This window comes from Lissotriton vulgaris, chromosome 6 (assembly GCF_964263255.1).
Source record: "Lissotriton vulgaris chromosome 6, aLisVul1.2, whole genome shotgun sequence".
In the NCBI taxonomy this organism is placed as follows: Eukaryota; Metazoa; Chordata; class Amphibia; order Caudata; family Salamandridae; genus Lissotriton; species Lissotriton vulgaris.
Window position 1 is genome coordinate 1,095,039,497 of NC_141694.1, and position 21,897 is coordinate 1,095,061,393.

The 21,897-nt window shown below is 46.6% G+C and overlaps 1 protein-coding gene across 1 annotated transcript in view; it reads left to right on the top strand.

The window, feature by feature from the left end:
- IGF2R (insulin like growth factor 2 receptor) overlaps positions 1–21,897 on the top strand; it is a 1,757,136-nt gene that overhangs the window by 750,688 nt on the left and 984,551 nt on the right. The window contains exon 26 of the mRNA XM_086927157.1: positions 19,323–19,410. Within this exon, the coding sequence (XP_086783283.1) occupies positions 19,323–19,410 (88 nt within the window). The remainder of the gene's footprint in view (positions 1–19,322; positions 19,411–21,897) is intronic.

The following is a 21,897-nucleotide window of genomic DNA, read 5'->3' on the forward strand; positions in this document are numbered from 1 at the left end:
CCCCAACTTTTAAATGTATTTCCAAAGGTGGGAAATCCATTGCAGTATTAGTCACTAAGGCCCGGAACCAACTTCCTTGTAACCTCTGCCTCATCCAGTCAGAAACCCTTTTTAGAAAATCCCTAAAAACCTGGATCTATGCCCTATGTAGAGCTTTGATCTAACTCTTTAATCCTGTTTCTCAGTTGCTTCTGCTCTACACCTGCAACCTAATCATCTATAGTGCCATGATGCTCCACAGAGCGATAGCTGCGCTCTATAAATACCACATAACATAACATAACAGAATACTGGAATGATCATGCATAGAGAGACCTTTGTATCCAGGTAGAGAGATGTATTTAAGTAAGTTCCTGCGCTCATGGTTGTCATGTTATGAGCCCCAAACAATATTTTCATTTGTAACCAGAAACAGTCCAATGTAAGTCTGTAGTAATCTCTTGTGAACAAGCTTAAATGGTCCCAAGCTTTGCAGCTTTTTTCAATTGGCCGCCAGCTTCACAGAGTCATCAGATGGATACGTTGCACAAGGTACTAGTCAGATCCGTCACAACAGTTGGGTTGGGTGGTACCGGAGTCTGTTTTGATATAGATTTTGGCCAAACAGTCTTTTTGAGTCCACCAACTCAAAAAGGTTGTGTGGGAATTAGGATCTTTTAGGCATAGTGATAGTCACAGAATCCTAAACATTTCTCTGTGACCATACCTTAGCTCTTGTTGAAGTTTTGGAGCTGCCGGAGAGCTAATAAGAGCCAGTATGTTAAAATTTGGCCTTATCTTTGGAACAGTCCTATAGTGGTTAAAACATTTTTTATAGCTTGAGGTCTTGGTAGGCCGGTTGCCAACAGTTGACTCTACAGAGGAAACTTCAAAGCCTGATATTTAAAACTATGGTGGAAAATGTTTACCTTTTGATAGTTACCTCTCATTTGAGACCGAGTTAAAGTGAAAGAGGAAAAAACCCCATGCTTCTAAATGACTAAAAAGTCTCTAGTTAAAATTCGAACATGGTTCTAGCATTACACATTCAAAGTCTCCCCTAAGACAGACCATAGGAGGCATCAGGGGTCTCTGGTGGTCACTTTAACAGCCCATTAAGAGGGGATCTTGGATCCTGGCCAGTGCATCTAAGGAAGGTTGAAGATCTGTGGAACCGGTTTTGTGACTTGCTGATGGGGAAGACAATAGGTTAATTTCTCCTCAGTTGCCAACATGCTCTGTCAATAGTCATTTAGATTGTTCCCGGGCCACTTCACTGCAGCTGGTAATCTAGACATGCTTCTTGGTACAGAAGAGCTATCAAGGAGGTTTCTTATAATTCATAGCCTGTGAGATCGATGGGAACAGCAAAACAAAGGTATCTGAAAGAGACCCGTTAGTGAAAGATTCCTTACATTAGAAAACCCCCCAGGCGTCAGGCTGGATCCGGAAAGTTTTTCTGCTTAGCAGTACCTCTGCGCGCCAGTAGGTGGCGTCCTGCGACTCCATGTCAGTCACTGGCGTCGTAGGCGCCGAGATGACGCCACAGAGAGTACTTAGGTGCCACCCATGCACGCTGACGTCAGTTCTTTCTTTTAATGCGCCAAAAGCGCAGATCCGGATTGAGCATGTACCTCGGTCATTTTTTGACCACTTTTTTGAGACTTTTTGTCTCTTTTTCTTGTCTCCTGGTGCACGTTGGGATGCCCTGCTTTAAGTCTTGTGGGTCGTGCCTCCGTAATATGTCGGTGGCAGACCTCCTTGATACCTTCCTCTACTGGCTGGAGCATGACCATGACCATGACTCCCAGGATTGTCGGGACTGCCGTGCCATGGCCCCGAAGGCATTACAGGAGTGGTGCCAGAAGTTCCTGGAGGTCCGGCACTCCTTTCACCGCCGCTCCGGGTCTGGGGGCTGTTCGCGGGACCGCTTGCGGGACCGGAGCCGTCGCTCCTTGGACTCTAAGTCTTCGGATCCCGGTAAGCGACGCCATAAAAACAAGTCGGAAAAGCGCGTTCGCTCCTCAACCTCCCCCCGTCGCTCCCCGAATGTGGACGTGGAGGACAAGTGCTCCGCCCTTGCGGCTCCTTCGGAGCCTGGGAGTCCCGCGGCCTACCCGCTATACCCAGGTCCATCGGCGACTCCCGAACAGGTGCAAGAGTTTCTTGCTGCCATGGACCGCCTATTTAGGCCTCGGGCTTCCGCCGGCGCGGCTGCGGGCCCCGCGTTAGATCCTGTTGGCCCGGCAGCACCGCCTCTGCGCCAGCCCCGGAGCCACTGGATCCAGCACCCTCGGCTCCGTCCCTGGCGCCACAAGGAGCAGCACCGCTGGCTCAGGCCCCGGCGCTTCCCTTGGTTCCGGCCCCAGGGCTCCCCCTGGCTCTGCCACAGGCACCGCACTGGGTGCCGTTTATACTGCCCCTGCCTGATTCTCGGACCATTTAGTTCCGACCTGGGATCCGCATTGGGATGCGGCTCCAGTTCGGCCCTGGCCGGCACCGCTTGCCCCCTCCCCGGCTCTGGCCCTGATGCCGCGGCCGGCTCCTTCGACTCCGGAGCCGGATGCGAATTGGGATGGCTCCGAGGACCCCCTTACGCGGCAGTGTGACTCCGAACCGGATTGGGTAGATGACCTTCAAGATGCAGGGGAACTTGACGTGTCTTCTGACCCGGGGTTTGCCGTCCGCGGAGGCTCTCCATCTCGACCTCCCTATGGTGGCCCTTCAGACCAACCTCCTTATGGTGGTGCTCCAGACTGTGTCTGTCATTGGAGCAGCTGCTCCCTTTCAATGAAGCCCTTACCGAAGTCCTCTTGGGTACTTGGTTGCGGCCGGCCTCGGGGGCACCGGTGGATAAGAACGTCGCTAGGGGTCATCGCCTGGCGCCTGGTGATCCCTCCTTCTTGACCACTCACCCCTCGCCTGAGAGCCTGGTCATTCAGGCCTCGACATCGCAGAGTGACAGACATCCAGATCTGCTGGATAAGGACTATTAAGAGGCTGGACAAATAATGCAAGAGGTTGTTCTCCTCAGCCAGTTTGGTGTTTAGCTCGGTTAATTCCACCTGCCTATTGGCCGTTACTCCCACGCAGTGTGGGATTCGGTGGCAGAGGTTCTGCCTCAGTGCTCTGAGGAGGTCCAGACTGTCCTTTCCCAAGCGATTGCAGAGGGCAAGGATGCGGCGATGTTTGCCATCAGGTGTGGTTTGGACCCCGCTGATTCGTTGGGCAGGGCGATTTCCACGACTGTGGCGTTGAGGGGCCACGCCTGGCTGCGTTCCCCTGGGTTCTCACCCGATGTCCAGAGCTCGTTCATAGACATGCCCTTTGATGGCTCCCGTCTCCCTGGCGACAAGGCGGACAGTGCCCTGGAACGCGTTAAAAACTCGCGAACCACGGCCAAGTCTTTAGGTCTTTCCACGAAGGCCCTGGGACGCCTGGGTTTCGTTCCTTTCGTTGCCAGGGTGAGAGCAACCAAGCACGCTCCTCCATTAAGCCTGTGCAGAACCAGCCGCAGCACCGCCGCGGCCATTGCTTCCACAGGGCGGGTCTGGTTACCAGCGAGCAGGTCAGTCCACCTCCACACCTGCTGCTTTCACCTCTAAGCCTTCCTAATCTGATCTTAAAGGTGCACCCCATGCCGGTAGGTGGCAGGGACCCAAAACCACCTCCACCACTGGCGCGAAATTACCTTGGACTAGTGGGTGCTGTAGATAATCTGCCAAGGTTACTCGCTCCCTTTTCTGTCCTCCCATCCAGCCATGCCACTTCGGTACCACCGGCTGTCGGGGGATCATTTGGCTGGTATCCGTCAGGAAGTCTCGGCCCTCCTGGCCAAAGGGGCCATTGAGCGCGTTCCCGGTCAGGAAGTAGGGAGTGATTGTTTTTTCCGCTACTTTCTGGTTCCCAAGAAGGACAAGGGGGCCTGCGCCCCATCTTGGACCTCCGGGATGTTAATCGCTTCCTCCGGAAGGAGAAGTTCAAGATGCTGACTCTGGCTCAGGGCCTGGCTGCCCTGGAGACTGGATGGTAGAGTTGGACTTGCAGGTCGCTTATTTTCACATCCCTGTCCTGCCGGCCCACCGGCGCTACCTGCGGTTCACGGTAGGCCAGGAACATTTTCAGTTTGCCATGCTCCCCTTTGACCTTACCAGTGCCCCTCGGGTGTTCACGAAGGTGATGGCAGTGGTCGCAGCTCATCTGCGCAGGTCGGAGGTGTCAGTCTTCCCCTACCTTGACGACTGGCTGTTGAAGGTGGGCTAACCCCAGGCAGTCGTCACCCACCTCCAGACTACGGCCGACCTTCTGCAGTTGCTGGGGTTCTCCATCAACGTGCCCAAGTCGCACCTGAGTCCTTCTCAGAAGCTCCCCTTCATCGGAGCAGTTCTAGATTCAACGCTGTTTAGGGTTTATCCTCCTCAGCAGCGAGTCTGGGATATTCAGGCTATGATTTAGTTATTTCTACCTCTATCCCGGGTTTCAGCCAGGATGACCCTTCGGCTGCTGGGCCTGATGGCCCCTTGCTTCCTGCTGGTGCCACATGCAAGGTGGCATATGCAGGCTCTGCAGTGGGACCTGAAGTTTCAGTGGGCACAGCATCAGGGCAACCTTTCCGATCACGTCCAGATCTCGGAGGGCGCTGCACGACAGTTGCAGTGGTGGCTCACGAATTGTGATTGGGTCAGTAGCAGATCCCTCTCCCTTCCCCAACCGGAGCACACAGTGGTGACTGATGGGTCCCTCCTGGGATGGGGAGGCCACATAGGAGAGGCGGAGATCAGTGGCCTCTGGTTTCCGGCGGAGTCCCGGCTCCAAATCAACCTTCTGGAGCTGTGGGCGATCCGGCTTGCACTGAAGTCATTCCTTCCCTCTGTCGGGGGAAGTGTAGTGCAGGTGTTCACGGACAACACCACCGCCATGTGGTATTGCAACAAACGACGGGGTGGGGTCCTGGACCCTTTGTCGGGAGGCTCTGCACCTCTTGAAATGGCTCGAACATCAAGGCATTACCTTGGTGGTCAAACACCTGGCAGGTTCTCTGAGCGCCAGGGTGGACAAACTCAGCCGCCAGTGCTTGATGGATCACGAATGGCGTCTGAACTCGGATGTGGCACAAGGTCTCTTTCAGGAGTGGGGAGAGCCTTGGTTAGATCTATTCGCCACCGAAGAGAACACGCTATGTCATCAGTTCTGCGTGTTGGAATTTCCAAGGCGGCACTCGCTCAGAGATGCTTTTCGTCGCGTGTGGATCTGCGGTCTGTGGTACTCCTTTCCGCCTATACCACTTTTGCCCAGAGTGCTGAAGAAGATCAGCCGTGACCGGGCCCAAGTAATTCTTGTGGCTCCGGACTGGGCTCGAAGAGTATGGTATCCCGAGCTACTCAATATTAGCATCGATCCCCCGATCCTTCTACCTCTTCTTTTGTCACAGCAGCAGGGGACTGTACTCCACCCGAACCTGTCCAGCCTCCACCTCCATGCGTGGAGATTGAGCAGCGGCAGTTGACACCTTTCGATCTTTCTCCTGAAGTCTGTGATGTAATTCTGGAGCCCGGCGTCCCTCCACCAAAACGGTATACGCCTGCAGGTGGAACAGATTTGTGGCATCGTGCTCAGCAAAGGCTGTGGATCCCCTTTCTGCCCCTCTTTCTGAGGTTCTTCTGTTCCTTCTCTCTTTGGCACAGCAGGGCTCTGCTCTGGGCACTATCAAAGGTTATCTTCCGGCCTTCTCTCTGTCTTTCTACGGCTTCCAGATCAACCTTCTCTTTTTAAGTCCCCGGTTGTTAACCGTTTCCTTAAAGGCATTACTCGTACGTTTCCACCCCTCCCTTCCATAATGCCTCAGTGGGACTTAAATCTGGTCTTGACCTTTCTGATGTGAGCATCCTTTGAGCCCCTTCATGATTGTCCCTTAAGTCTACTAACTCTCAAGACGGCTTTCCTGGTAGCTAACACCTCTGCCAGAGGGTGAGCTCGCTCCAGGCTCTCTTCTAAGCCTCCTTTCCTCTCTGTTCATCCGGACAAGGTGGTTTTGAGGACCTGTCCTTCTTTTCTGCCAAAGGTTGTCACGCCCTTCCACATTGGCAGACCATCACTTTGCCCACCTTCTTTCCGCTTCCTTCAAAGGAAGAGGAGAGGCTCCACCGTCTAGACCCAAAACGTGCACTCGCATTCTATCTGCAGCGTACACAGCAGTTCCGGGTGGATGATCAGCTTTTTGTTAGTTACGTGGGCGCCAGAAAAGGTCGGGCTATGCATAAGCGGACCATCTCCCTGTGTGTTGTTTTGTGCATCAAAGCATGTTACTACTTGACCAAGAAAGAGCCTCCTGTTGGGCTACGTGCCCATTCAACCAGGGCAACAGGGCAACAGCAACCACTACTGCCCTGGAACGCGGCGTTCCCTTGCAGGACATTTGTCAGGCAGCTAGTGGGCCTTGTTGCACACGTTTACCAAGCACTACTGCCTTGACAGTCCGGTCCGGAGAGATGGCTTCTTTCAATCAATCAATCAAGGAACTTGTTAAGCGCGCTACTTATCCATGAGGGTCTCAAGGCGCTGAGGGGACAGGTGGGGGGGAGGGGGGGTGCCTCTACTGCTTGAAGAGCCAGGTCTTGAGGAGTCTTCTGAAGGTGAGTAGATCCTGGGTCTGCCGTAGGTGAGTCAGGGTGCTGTTCTAGGTTTTGGCGGCGAGGTAGGAGAAGGATCTGCCGCCGGACATCTTTCATTGGATGCGGGGGACAGTGGCGAGGGCGACGCGCAGCGCAGTTGGCCGGTGGGGGTGTGAACGCTGTTCTGGTAGGCTGGTCCGGCATTGTGGAGTGCTTTGTGTGCGTGGGTAAGGAGCTTGAAGGTGATCCTCTTGTCAACCGGGAGCCAGTGTAGGTCTCTCAGGTGGGGGGTGATGTGGCTGCGGCGGGGCACGTTGAGGATCAGTCGGGCTGAGGTATTTTGGATGCGTTGTAGTCTGCGCAGGTGTTTGGCTGGGATTCCTGCATAGAGTGCGTTGCCGTAGTCTAGCCTGCCGCTGACGAGGGCCTGTGCCACTTGTAGATTCTTTGGAGCATACGGAGGGTGGCTGTTCTGTGCTCCGTGACTTTCTAGTGTAATCTTGTTTGCAGACCTTCCATTGGGATTGGTATTGCAGGGGTATCTATTCCAAGGTATGGAATCTATCACTAAAGTGTCTCTTTCAGATGCACAAGTTACTTACTTGTGTAACAATATATCCGTAAGAGACATTAGTTACTGATAGATTCCTTACCGCCCCTCCCATCCTCCCCGTTATACGAAATGATTACTAGGGTTAAGGTCATTCCTTTCGGGGCCCTAGTTTATTGCACCAATTGTCAGTCTCTTCCATGGCTCTGCATTTCGGTGCAGAATAGTTGTGTACAGAACTGATGTCCGTGGCATGGGTGGAGCCTAAGTACTCTCCCTGACGTCATCTCGGCGCCTACGACGCCAGTGACGGACGCCGAGATGCAGGCCGCCACCTACTGCCACGCAGAGGTACTGCTAAGCAGAAAAACTTTCTGGGTGCAGTCTGATGCCGGGGGGTTATTCTAAGGTAAGGAATCCATCTCTAACTAATGCCTCTTACAGATATATTGTTACACAAGTAAGTAACTTGTGCTTTTGTTATATTACCACACATTATAATAATAGTCAGTGTGATTTATCAGCAAGGATATACCCTCAAATCTAATGATGGTCCGTTCATCTAGATCTCAAGACAAGTGTTGGCTCAGTTGGGGCACATGCACACTGTGTCAGTCTGTCTGACACCATCATTCTGAATTTTGCATACTCTCAATCTGTGGAATCTGCAGAGTTAACCATTATAATTAGAAAGAAATCCCATGATAAAATGGATATGAGATTCCACAAAATAGCACACATTTTATAATCACTGCTAGGCATGCCCAGGGGCTAAAGGATTACCCTGATGGTGGAATTGATGGCTTTGCATGCGGCAGGCCTCCACACACATGGTGAATTTTACAGTGAAAGTGCACTCCTTCCATACAAGACACTAATGTAGGAAGAGTGGCTACCCCCGGGGCACTTTATTAGTCGCAGTTCATGGGTCGATACACTGCGACATCTCACGAGCCGCAATTACACCTCACAATTCAATATCTTCATGTCATGGGTGCGAGGCAGCATCTCACCTGTTGGTTTGCCGACTCACTCATGGTGCAGGCTGCTATGCTACTGACATTATTGCAACAGCGATGGGAGAATGATTTTGCTCGACCCTGCTCTACAAATGAGTGGAACAGGATTCTAGCAAGCCCTACCTACATCCCCAGAACGGCCAGGTTTCCATTGATATAGCTTTATATCATACTTAGGGCATTCCTCACGCCTGAAAAAATTAGCCGTTCTTTCCATAGAACCGATGCGGCCTGTCCCCGTTGTGATCAGGTGGCGCGAGGTGACACACCATTCGTTCACTTGCATAGGTAGACAGCTCACATGTACACGCGAGGTTTGCCTGGTGGGCCTTTATCAAAGGAACAAGAAGCACAGAGCCACTAGACGTTTTGTGGACCTAGATTGTTTAGCGGCAAAGCGGCTAATCGCCAGACGTTGGAAGTCCCATGAGCCGCCGTCAGTAGAAGCTTAGTCATGCACTATCCTCATTTGGATCAGGGCAAAGGGGAATCCCTCCTCTGGGGAGGTAACCAAGGCCTCCGCAAATACCCCATTTCCTTTAACGGTAGTGCCATCCTGACTGACCTTTAAGCTTTCTTGCTAGCTGATAGGGAGACCCGCGAACCAGTTTACCCACTGCTTACATCTGAATAGGTGCACCTGCATAACACTTGAAGATAACAAATTGCATCTCTTATGTAACAATGAAGGAACATTACAGGAGAACCTGGACTATTCGAGCTGCGGTTCATTCCCTTTTTCTTTCTTCTCTTCCTATCCCACCCCCTTTTTTTTATTATTGTGTGGTTGATGGTTACTGAAGGTTGACATGTTTTTGAATAAGTTTGATGCCATTACCATGCAGTGGCATGGCCATGATTGTAATTTACCAAGTGAACAAATTGGATGAATCATTGTAATTCCCTATTTAAATTCTTTATTCGATTTTATACCAAGATAATATACATAACCACGCCCCCCCCCCATTCAGACATTTTCCCTTGAGACATCAAATTCATCCAGTTCTTAATTAAAGAAAAATTAAATCGGAAAGAAGAGAGATAACAATAATCTTTCACTGTGGACAACCCCGCCTAAATATCCTCCCCAAACTCAGTAATGTTTTGTAGATCCCAGTTGCTAAAAGGAAACCAAGCTCTCAACATTTTTTCCCGAACCTTCATGTTCTTCCGGGAGTTATTAGCCCTGTTCGAGGCATATGGGCTGCAGATGGTACATTATGAATAGATCGCCATCTGGTGTTGGGCTCGGATGATTGCACTTGTTTTTCTCTTGGAAAAGTCTTTTGTAGTCACGAGGCTGGTGACTCCTCCCTTGGGTGATAGTGTGCATGGGCATCGGCTCCATCCTTAGATTGTTTTTTTCCGCCATCGGGTTCGGATGAGGATCGAAGCGCTCCGGATCGACTTTGAGAAAAAGTTATATTTCGGCGCGTATTCCCTTTTCAATTCAACGGTATTGTTTATCGAGCGCGGGTTCATTCCCATTTCGCCGCGCTTGGACGTCAACACCGAAGATTTCTAACTCTACGTTGACGGGACCGGGAGGCCTATTTCGACGTAGTCCAGCCCGGAGTCCATGGAATGGACTCTATTCAAGAAATGTCCAACGTGTGGTGCTAAATTACCACACAAGGACCTACACGAGGTGTGCCACCTCTGTTTGTCACCTGACCACGAATCCAGGGATTGTGAAGCCTGTGTGGCTTTCTCCTCCAAGTCGACGATTAGAAACCGTCGAGCCCGAAGACACGAGATGTCGAGGATGGAGTCAGATGCAATCCCAGAACTGTTCGAGATCGAACACACAGAGGAGGCAGAAGATGAGGACGGGTCAGGGTCAGTAGCGGACGAGTCTGATGTCGAAGAAGTCGACGTTATTCAAACTGTGAGGGATGAAGTCCCTTTGCCAAAAAACCGACCCCAATTGGTGTCGACCCCGCCTTCGAGCCCGGTCAGACAACCCAACAAAAAGTTTCCGACGCCCCGCCTCCTGGCTCGGCAACGAAAACCGAAACACTCGGTCTCCCACTATGTCGGATCCGAGAAACTGTCGACATCGACACCGAAGCTCCATACCAAAGAGAACTCGAAGTCGAAACATTCCATGTCTAAACCGAAACATGCTTCGACGTCGAAGACTCCCTCGACACCGAAAAAATCGGACTCGAGAAAACTCTCGGTGCCGAAAACGCATAACACCGAGACACAGAAGCAAAAGCACCTATCGGACCCAAAGGCTTCGGTACCGACACAGGAGCAAGAGACAGATCCAAAACAAAAGACTTTGTTCATTGATCCACAAACTGGCAAGGTGGTGACAAAACCACCTAAAAAGAGGAAGACTCAACCGTTGGAGGGGAAAGCTCCTCCTCCTAAGAAGAGAACAATGTGGACAAATACAACTCCTCCCCTTTCTCCACAGCCTATGGACACACCCTCTTCTCCTCTTCCTCATACTCTGCCAGCTATCCCTCAACTTTTTACACCACGCCCATCTACACCTCAAACAGATGTAGAAAGTGACACAGGGGGTGGGGACCTTCCTGGGGATGATAACAATACTATCCCAGAAGACACAGACCCATGGGAAGATTATAATGCAGTGACAGATAATAATAATGACCCTGACCTGTATCCCTCAAACCCTCTCCTTCTGATGATAATTCGGGTTTTGCACAATTGATTAATAGGGCAGCAAAATACTACAAGGTAGATTTACATACGGAACCTCAGATAGAAGATTTCCTTTTAGAAACACTACCTGCTGCACAAAAATCTTCAGAGACCCTACCAATACTTAAGGGTCTCCTCACTCACACATCAGATATATTTAAAGATCCTGTGAGGGCTAGGGTGTTAAACCCAAGAATTGACAAAAAGTATAAGGCAGCCCCAAAAGACCCAGTATTTATTAAGGGCCAAATATCTCTGGACTCGTTTGTAGTCTCAAATGCTCGTAAGAGGGTGAACTCACTAACAGGAGAAGCTCCTCCTCCTGACAAGGAGTCTAAGTTAATAAATGCCTCTGGCAAGAGAGTAGCATCTCAAGCAGCAAACAGCTGGCGCATAGCAAATACTCAAGCACTACTTGCACGCTATGAAAGAGCTCATTATGATGAGTTAGAGAAACTCATTACACATCTCCCTAAGAAACATCAAAAAAGGGCAGAGCAGCTGATACAAGAAAGGAAGATAATATCCAACAGTTCCATTAAGTGCGCCTTAGACGCAGCAGACACTGTGGCAAGATCTGTAAACACCAGTATCAGGTTAAGAAGACCTGCATGGCTCAGGGCCTCAGGGTTCAAACAGGAGGTACAAACTTCTTTATTGAACCAGCCTTTTGATGGGAAAGCACTCTTCGGCTCAAGCACAGATGAGGCGTTGGAGAAAATGAAAAAGGACACAGAAACGGCTAAGTCAATGGGAGCATTGCAACAGCCATCTCAGAGAGGTTCCTTGCGTAGGTCCACCTATAGAGGCGGATCAAAAAATACAGGCACAACCCAGCCATCATCCTCTTTTACACCAACATCGCCTAAAGGTTATTCTAGAGGCAGTTACAGAGGTAACAACAACAAGGGTAGAGGTCGCGGAAACAACAACAACCGCAACTCTCCTACCCCTAAACAGTGACTTCATACAGCTCCCCCTAGACCATGCAACACCGGTCGGGGGACGCCTATCACAGTTCCTACCTGTCTGGGAAAACATCACATCAGACAGGTGGGTGAGACAAATTATCCAACCTGGTTATTGCCTAGAACTCACTGCTACCCCACCAAACATTCCCCCCGGACAGTGTCCAATGAGTCCAGATCATCTGACATTATTAAAACAGGAGGTACTATCGCTGCTACAAAAGCATGCGATAGAGGACATCAACAAGGAACAGGAGTATACTCACTATACTTTCTAATTCCCAGAAAAGACTGATCTCGAAGGCCTATACTAGACCTCAGACCTCTCAATGCATCCATAAATTCAGAACATTTCTACATGATCACGCTCCAACAGGTACTTCCTTTACTGAAGAAAGATGACTTTCTTTCTACACTGGATCTAAAAGACGCCTACTTTCATATCCCAATTCACAAAGCTCACAGAAAATACCTCAGATTTGTAATAGAAAGACGACATTATCAATTCAAGGTCCTTCCGTTTGGAGTCACAACAGCACCAAGGGTGTTAACAAAATGCCTAACAGTGGTTGCAGCACACCTAAGAAGACAGCAAATACATGTCTTCCCTTACTTGGACGACTGGCTAATAAAGGCCACGTCACAAGAGGAATGTCTTCAAAACACACAAAAGACAATTCAACTGCTGCACCAGCTAGGGTTAACGGTGAACTACAGAATATCCCACCTGCAACCAAACTAGGTTCAACAATATCTAGGTGCTACTATAAATACAGAAAAAGCCATAGTATACCCCAATCCAGTCAGGATTCAGACAATGCTCACCCTAATTCAAAGATTTCAACCGCAACACTCATTAGCAGCTCAAGTGTTCATGCAGTTATTAGGGATGATGTCCTCTTGCATACTGTTAATCCCATATGCCAGACTACAAATGCGACCGATTCAAGAATGTCTAGCAACACAGTGGAATCAGGCTCAAGGTCAGATTACAGATCTGGTGTTGGTAAACGACCGCACACATCGCTCTCTGAAGTGGTGGAATACAACAAACATTTCCGAAGGGCGGTCGTTCCTAGAACCAATTCCACAAGTGCTACTAACAGCGGATGCATCGCTCACCGGATGGGGAGCTCATATGGAGAGATACACAGTACAAGGGAGATGTAGTGTACAGCACAAACGACTGCACATAAATCATCTAAAACTACTAGCAGTGTTTCTAGCATTAAAAGCTTTTCAAATGCATATTATCAACAAAGTAGTCCTGGTCAGAACAGACAACATGACAGCAATGTATTATATTCAAAAACAGGGGGGGACACTCTCTCCAACTATCCAGACTAGCGCAGGGAATTTGGAGATGGGCCATTCCTCAAAACATCTATCTGTTAGTCGAACACCTTCCAGGAGTTCAAAATCAGATAGCAGACATCTTAAGCAGAGAGTCAGAACAAATACACGAATCGGAACTGCAGAACCAAAGACTGCAGCCATTCTTCCAAAGATGGGGACAACCGGAGATAGATCTCTTTGCCACTCATCAGAACGCAAAATGCCAAAGCTTCGCATCCAGGTACCCACACCACCTGTCGCAGGGCAATGCATTATGGATACATTGGTCCAACAAATTTGCATACGCTTTTCCCCCTCTCCCACTAATTCCATTAGTGGTTTGAAAACTGCAACAACATTCAATGACCATGATACTGGTAGCACCCACGTGGGCACGGCAGCCGTGGTTCACCATGCTCCTACAACTCTCACAGGTGCCACACCAAAAATTAAGAATCTCACCCGTGCACCTTACACAGAACCATGGAGAAATAATGCACCCAGATCCCAAACAACTGAATCTAGCAATCTGGCTCCTGAGGTCTTAGAATTTGGATACTTAAATTTACCTCCAAACTGTATGGAAATTATTAAGCAAGCAAGACGTCCCACCACCAGAGCCTGCTATGCAGCAAAGTGGAAAAGGTTTGCTGTATACTGTAACAGTAACAACATCAACCCTCTGGACGCATCTACACACAATTTTATTTGCTACTTACTACACTTACAGCAATGTAACCTTGCTTACACCTCCATTAGAGTACATCTTGCAGCTGTAGCAGCATACCTGCCAAACAGGCAACATCTATCCCTGTTTAGGGTACCCGCAATTAAGGCTTTCATGGAAGGCCTCAAAAGAGTTATTCCACCAAGACTACCACCTTCTCCAGTCTGGAACCTCAACATAGTACTCACCAGAATAATGGGGCCACCTTTTGAACCTATGCATAGGTGTGAAATGCAATTTCTTACATGGAAGGTGGCCTTCCTTATAGCCATTACCTCCCTCAGGAGAGTGAGTGAGTTACAGGCATTAACAATACAAGAACCATTTCTACAGTTACACCAGAATAAGGTGGTTCTTAGAACAAACCCAAAGTTCTTGCCTAAAGTAATTTCAGCATTCCACATCAATCAGCCAGTGGAACTACCAGTCTTTTTTCCAAAGCCACAGACGGTAGCAGAGAGGGCCCTACATACACTAGATGCCAAAAGGGCAATATTATATTACATAGAAAGAACACAAACTTTCTGAAAAACTAAACTATTTGTAGCGTTTTCCCCAACAAATAAAGGCAACCTTATATCTAAAGCAGGTATTGCCAGGTGGATTGTAAAATGTATACAGATAGGTTACATAAAGGTAAAAATAACGCTAACTGTTCCCCCTAGAGCTCATTCTACACGCAAACTAGGGGCATCTATGGCATTCTTAGGGGAACATTCCCCTAGATGACATATGCAAAGCAGCAACTTGGTCTACACCGCATACCTTCACTAAACACTACTGTGTTGATGTGCAGGCAAGACAACAAGCACATGTGGGCCAGGCTGTATTAAAAGCTCTATTTCAGACTGTTGCAACAGACACTGGTGACCACCACTAGGGAGGTAACTGCTGTGTAATCTATTCATAATGTACCATCTGCAGCCCATATGCCGCGAACAGAATATGCTACTTACCAGTATGCATCTGTTCTTGGCATAGAGGGCTGCAGAGTGGTACATGCCCTCCCTGCCTCCCCGGATACCTATGTCTGTTCCAACATTATCTTATTTAGATACTTACATGGGCATCTCTTTCTGTATTCTATTATACTACTCCCTCTAACCCTACTATGGCAAAACAATCTAAGGATGGAGCTGATGCCCATGCGCACTATCACCCAAGAGAGGGCTCACCAGCCTTGTGACTAAAAAAGACTTCTCCAAGAGAAAAACAAGTGCAATCATCCGAGTCCAACACCAGATGGCGATCTATTCATAATGTACCATTCTGCAGCCCTCTATGCCAAGAACAGATGCATACTGGTAAGTAGCATATTCCTTCTAGGTGATAAATGGAAATTAGGCATGAAAACCACTGATGGAACACGGGGGGAAGGGTCAAGCCAAGCAAGAGTCAAACAGATCCGATTGACATCCATCGTTATACACAGGAAAGGTTCAAAATTGGATAAGACTAATTCATCATGGACCCCTAAAAGTATCCACCTAGGAGACAGAGTGACATTTATCCCTAATATATTAACAAGAAAATCATTGATCCCAGATTTGAGACCATCTAACGCAGGACATGTTGCCAACAAGTGGACAAGATTTGCACCATATTCCCTACACCTGGGACAGCTCATCCCAGAGGTGACTCCCATCTAGCTATCTTCCAGGGTGTTATATAAAGGTTAAAATAAGTCTTAAAATGCTGGGCCTGTAGTCTGGCAGAAATAAGAAACATCTGGGCATCCATCAGTGACCTTGCCAGGTCACTCGTTTGGCCGTTGATCTTGCCCACTCAGTTCTGACAATGTTTGGACATATCGTCCTGCATTGTGTTATTTAAAAAAAACTATACATGGCCCTTATCCGGGTTTCATCAGTGGAAATCAATTAAACAATCTCTTGTTGAAGCCCCCAGTCCCACCCCCTTTCTTCCATTAAAAAGAAATACCTGATTTGTAGATATTTGATAAAGTCCCTGTGGAGAAGCCTAAATTCTCGACACATCATCTCAAAAGACTTAAATAATTAAACAAAAAAAATCTCAGAGTACAGATCCCATGTAGTGCCCATCTACTCATATACACATTATGAAAGATATCAGGTAACAGTGAGTTATCCAGTATTGGGGTATAGTAATTACATCTCCCAAAACCAGCATTTGTACTAATTTTTCCCAAATACGAAAGGCCTCAGTAAGAAGTTTGAAGCTGACTTTTTTTTTAGTAACTGAAATTGGTTTGCTGCGAAATACAGTCTCTCGCCTTATTCCCTATAAGAAACTCCTACATGGAGAGAGTAGACTCATCTTGTCCAGGAGGAACACCCACTTTCCTTAGGAGGGTTGCCAGCTGCTGCAGTCCCACGGCCCAATAATACAATTTGAGGTTAGGGATTGATAATCTTCCATGATCTTTGGTGAAAGTCATAAATCTAAGCACGCACTGAGGATTTGCATATGCCCAGAAGAATCTAGTCAACATCCCATCAAGGATTTGAAACCAGTTGTTGCCGATCTCCAGAGGAAAGGCTCGAAAGATAATTTTTATTAGATTACTCCTTCCAATACGAGAAAGCGTCGTATTGTTCCATCTTCAAAAATCCAGGTTGGCCTTCTGAATCAAAGGAGTAAGGTTGGCCTCCACAATATTTCCAACATTGGAGCTGATAATTACTCCGAGGTAGGTTGCCTCTTTAGTAACCCGCTCATCCCGAAGGAGTTCCTCTTTGTTGGTAATAACTTGCGTTTTATCCTGTTTAATAGGTACCCTGAGAACTGGCTGAATCTCTTAGCCTCCTTTTCAATCTCTGAGATTCCCACTAGGTGCAGATGTAGCGATAGCCAAATCATCTGCATATGCCAAGACCTTCGTCTCTCCCCTGGAAGCTTGATCGGCTTGATTGCACAATTACGATGGATTTGCCATGATCAAGGGGTCAATATAGAGTGCAAATAGCAAGGGGGAGCAGGGACACCCTTGCTTGGTACCCTGTTCAATGACCAGCTCATAAGAGTTACCTCCCATAAGAGAGATCTTGGCTCTAGGCCGATGATGGAGGGCTTGTACCGCATTAATAAACCCATGGCCGATTCCCTTGTAGGATATTACAGTCCAAATAAAATGCCAGGAGACTTCATCAAATGCCTTTTCGGCGTCCAACAGGATAAGAGCAGTGTGGTCTTGAGAAACATAAGCTGCATCAAAGAGAGCGATTACCCGCCGAATGTGGTCAGTGGTACCCCTGCCAGGGATGAAACCATGCTGCACCGGAGATGTAAGTCGGTTAATAACTGTTGATAGACGGCCGGGCCAGATTATTTTTTTTTGTCTAACTTTGTTTTTATTATTATTGGTACGATAACCACTGTATACAGTACATTTACACCAGGGTGTGTCACCATACAGATTGAATCTATGTGTGAACAACTAATACACTTGTGATTTTCCGCATTTCCACATTTCCAGCAACAACGTTTACAGGCTCCAATTGTGGGAACTTAGCATGTTATCTTTGCCTACAGATTTAAACTATGAGTAAGTAAATAAAAACAAATATACAACTCTAAACAATGTACCCCACCGCCTGGAACACTTGCAATGAATCACTGCGCCATTGTGTGCCCTACATCTATGACCCACCATCCGCGCCATAGCAGCCTGCCTAACTATGACTGCTAGTCGCAGCGCACAGTCTAGTGTCCTGTGCCTACCACGGGTGGGCAAGATTTTAGCATAGATCTTTGAATCACTGTTAATAAGCGTGATGGGACGGTATGAACCTAGCTCCATAGGGGGTTTGTTTTTCTTTAGAAACACCACTATTTTAGCCATTGACTAGCAATCTTGCTGGGGAAGCCCTTCCTGGTTTTCCCGGAACAGTTTGGTCAAAAACCCTTTCAAAGCCCCTGCAAATACCTTATAAAATTCCAATGTTGAACCGCTGTCTCAAATTGCCTTCGAATGACGCAGACAGATCTCTGTGAGATGTGCACTGATAATTATGTCACACTGTATTACTGCATTGTCCAACCCCATTCCCCAACTGGATAGCGATTATTCTGTGCTTTACTGTGTCCTGCTACTGTAATATTAATGCATAACATTTCAATAAACAGATCAAACAAAAATAGCACACATATGATGAAACGGTGGCACATCTTTATTTATGGAAAAACATTAAGATTTAATTGTTTTCAATGACTACCTTAATTAACAGTCTGCCAAACATGAATGATGCCTTTTGTTAACTGTGGTGTGTTTGACAATGTCACAGGGTGTGAGATCTTCGCTTATGTTCTTTTTATTCTTTTTAGACATTGCAGATGACAACTTAATGCACCTGCATTTTTATATTTTGTTTACATGAAAATCTTTTTTTATATGATTTTGGTGGCCTCCTTTATATATGTCTTCATATTTCTCCCTAGCAAGAATTCGTTTTTAATCCTATCCATTTACTGTGGTGCAAATGATACATACTGTCTACTTTTGTTCCCATTTCTAGTACCCTTCGGAGCTCTACTTCAATAGTACTTTCACATTTTTATTCCTTACAGTGTAATGTAGTTCTCTATAAATACATTTATCAATTCAGCAATGTGAGTGAGAGTGGGAAATAAATACTACTTGGCAATGCAAGCCCTGCAAAGAAAATGCAGTTGCACTTGTTAGTCCAAGATATCTAGATTAAAAGCTTTGGGTCAAAAAAGCACTAGCTACTGGGAAAAGACTCATTCTGTGACACTGGAAGTCATCAAGGATTGTAAAAAACGAAGATTTTAACACTGAGATTCATAACCTGGATAATATGGAGAGAATAACCAACCAGTTCAAAAATTGATTTCCACTCTACAATAAAATATGGAAAATCTGTATTGCCGTATGTTGGAAATAGCTACTCACACTAGGACTTCCACTATTATTCCTCTGGATTTGCTATCCATGTACAACAGTATACCAGAACCTCTTATTGAACTTTTCACTTATAGTACGTTAGGTATAAGTGTATATTTGTGCACAAGTTTGTTTATTGGAATCTGTTTCATTTTTAGATTTTAAGATGGATATTAATCATTTAGAAAGACTTAGGTTAGATTACTATTGTGAAAATATTCATAAAAATGTAACGTTGCTATGTGAGTCCACTTCAGCTATATTACGTAATTTGTTTTACTAGATTAATTATTGTGTATATTCTGGTATACTGAGAATCTAATCGGAGTAATTGTTACATATTTGTATACCTTTTTTGTAACATTATCTATGAACAATCTAAGTAAAGGCTGTTGAGTGATCGGAATGTAAAGAAATGTGTTTTATGTATTGGTATTGTAAAAAGAAATACTATTGCAAAAGCGTAATATTGGTTTTATTTATATGAATAATTTCTATATATCACTTCTCTTTCTTTTCTTCAAAGTTTTGTTTGGGATCTTCAAATTGACTAAATCTTTATTTTCTCTTAGAGCTCACCAGTATTTCTGCAGCAGGAGAATTGTGAATTTGTCTTTGTCTGGAGAACTCCAGAAGCCTGTCCAGTTATCAGAGCAGAAGGTGGGTAGTTCTTTACTTTGGTCCACTTTTAATTTTTCTAAAATATTTTTCTATATGTTATGGCATGCTTTGCAGATTATCTGTGTGAGAAATTAGGTTGTTGGTTGAGGGGTGAAACCCTGCTCAAGCAACAGCCACATTTCTGGTTAGGGTGAACCACAATCATTCAATTAACCTATGCGTAACCCTTTGGCAACTTAAGGCAAAAGCAATTATGCTTAACTTAGAGGCAATGTGTAAAGTATTTGTGCAGCACTCAAACTGTAATAGAGTAACAACACGAGAAAAATCCCACACCAATTTAGAAAAATAGAATGCATTTTAATAAATTATTTGACACCAAAACAACAAAAATCCAATCAACAGACCTGAAAATATGCAATTATAAAGATTTCCATAAAATTAGTGCCAAAATGCACAAAGCGCCAACTGGGGGTATCTGGTGGCGCTGGACCAGAGCAAAGTCACATGTTCAGGCCGACGCGAGGGAGCAAAGTCAGGACACAGGACCAATATTAGCCAGCTGAGGACGATACGTTATGTCCTTGGTGTGCAGTCTGCATGTCCTCCGGCATATGTTCTAGTTATGCTTTGCAGGACTTTATATTGCTCTGCCTCAGTTCCGATGAGGCTGGTAGCTGTGCAGCGAGGCTTTGCGTCACTCTGTGTTTATTCTGATGAGGCTGGGGTTACCACTTTGGGATCAGGAGCTTTCACCAGCAGAGGCCAGCAGGGCTCAGGAAGGTCCAGTTGCATGTCCGGTGCAGCAGATTAGCTTGACAGTTTCACGGAGGCCTCTGGAGTTTGTTTTGTCCAAGTGGCTCAATAGAGGCGTCAGGCAGCTGTCCCTTGGAGTCAGTCATCCTGGAATGAAGTGAGCAGGGCCAGCAAGTATTGCTGGTCTGAAGCAGCTGGGCGTCCTCATTAGGGCGTATCCACTGGGCCAGGAGTGTTCTGAAAAGTGGGTCGGAGAGTTTAATACCAGGTTCCCACTTTGAAGGTTCTGGAGTTTTCCCTTACAGAGGTGTCTGGAATTTCCTGCCCTTGGCCCAGTCTTTCTGGGGGCACAATAGGCTAGTGTGTAGTCCTTTCAGCTGGGCTAGTCAGTGTCTTCGAAATGCAAGTGTGGTCAGTGACCGCTCCTCCCCCTCATTTATCCAGGATTGCCCATCTTGTCTATAGCCAGACCCTCTATTGTGATTCTGTCTGGTAGGTATACACAAAGTTCAGCTGCCAACTATACCCGTGTATGTGATCCAGGAACAGGCTGGAGGCATCAAGTGGTTAGGACAAGAAAAGGCCAACTTTCTGAAAGTGGCAATTTCAGTATTGGGATTTAAAATCCGACTTTACCATAAGATGGTTTTAAATTTCAATTGCTCAGATATCAAACATAACCTCCACACCAGCTTCCAATCAGTCAGTCAGTCAGAATACTTTTATTCGATTTTGATAAAATCATAAAAAGACATTTCATACAAAAATTCATGATTGCATTTACAGATACAATAGGTACATCATGTTAAAAAGAGATTAAAATGCAAGACCGAGGCTTTACAATGCAACCTTATAAAAGACAGTATACATATTTAAAAAGCTAAAAATATCCGCAACAGCATGCACAGTGCAAATGAGCAATTAAGTCTACAATGAAAGGGGGTCATTATAGGCTCGCAACAGGTACATGTTTGATTTTAATGCGCGCTGCTGTGGTCAAACAACTTCCCATGCAAAAGATTATACGAACAGTACTCATTGATTGTAAGTATAGAAGTGCCGGTTTAACTTGTCTGAAGCTTGCCTCCCTTAAAATAGGAAGCAAATATTGCCTTCGGGGCACTGAGAACAGTGTGCAAAACAGGACGAAGTGCGTGGTATCCTGTAATGAATGGTTGTCACAAGAGCACAAGGGGGCTGACTCTGGCTTGGCCCATGATGGATAATTTCCCAGTAGGTGAGGGATCAGATTTAGTCTGAATTTAGTCAGGAGGAACCTATGAAATGGTCTTGTCACTATTGTAAGGTAAAGTTCCATGGAGGGGGAACATTTTGTTTGATAATGAGTCCTAACCGAGGGCTTCTGCAGTTCTATTTCCTCTCGGCTGGATCTTGCCAGGGACAAAAATTGCCTTTTGATCGAAACTATATCCTTGTTTGTAATTCTTTTAGGTGTTTTAAATAGTTCCAATCTTCCTAACCGATGAAATGACCTCCTCAGGTAGTCCAACCAAGGAATCTTTTTGTGGTGTTCCAGTGACATGACGTCCTCCATAATAGTGATTCAGGGTGACTTCTTTATTGAGCCATGTCTTTAGCCAGTAAATCAATGGGGCCAGGTTTATCCTGTTGATTATATAATCCAGACCCACCTCAGAATGAATTAAATAGGTTGGGGTAGATGGGGGGACTGATAGTAATGAGCGTAAAAACCTGTTCTCTGCTCTCTGAATAGAATCAAGTTGTGCATAACCCCAAATTGGCGCACCG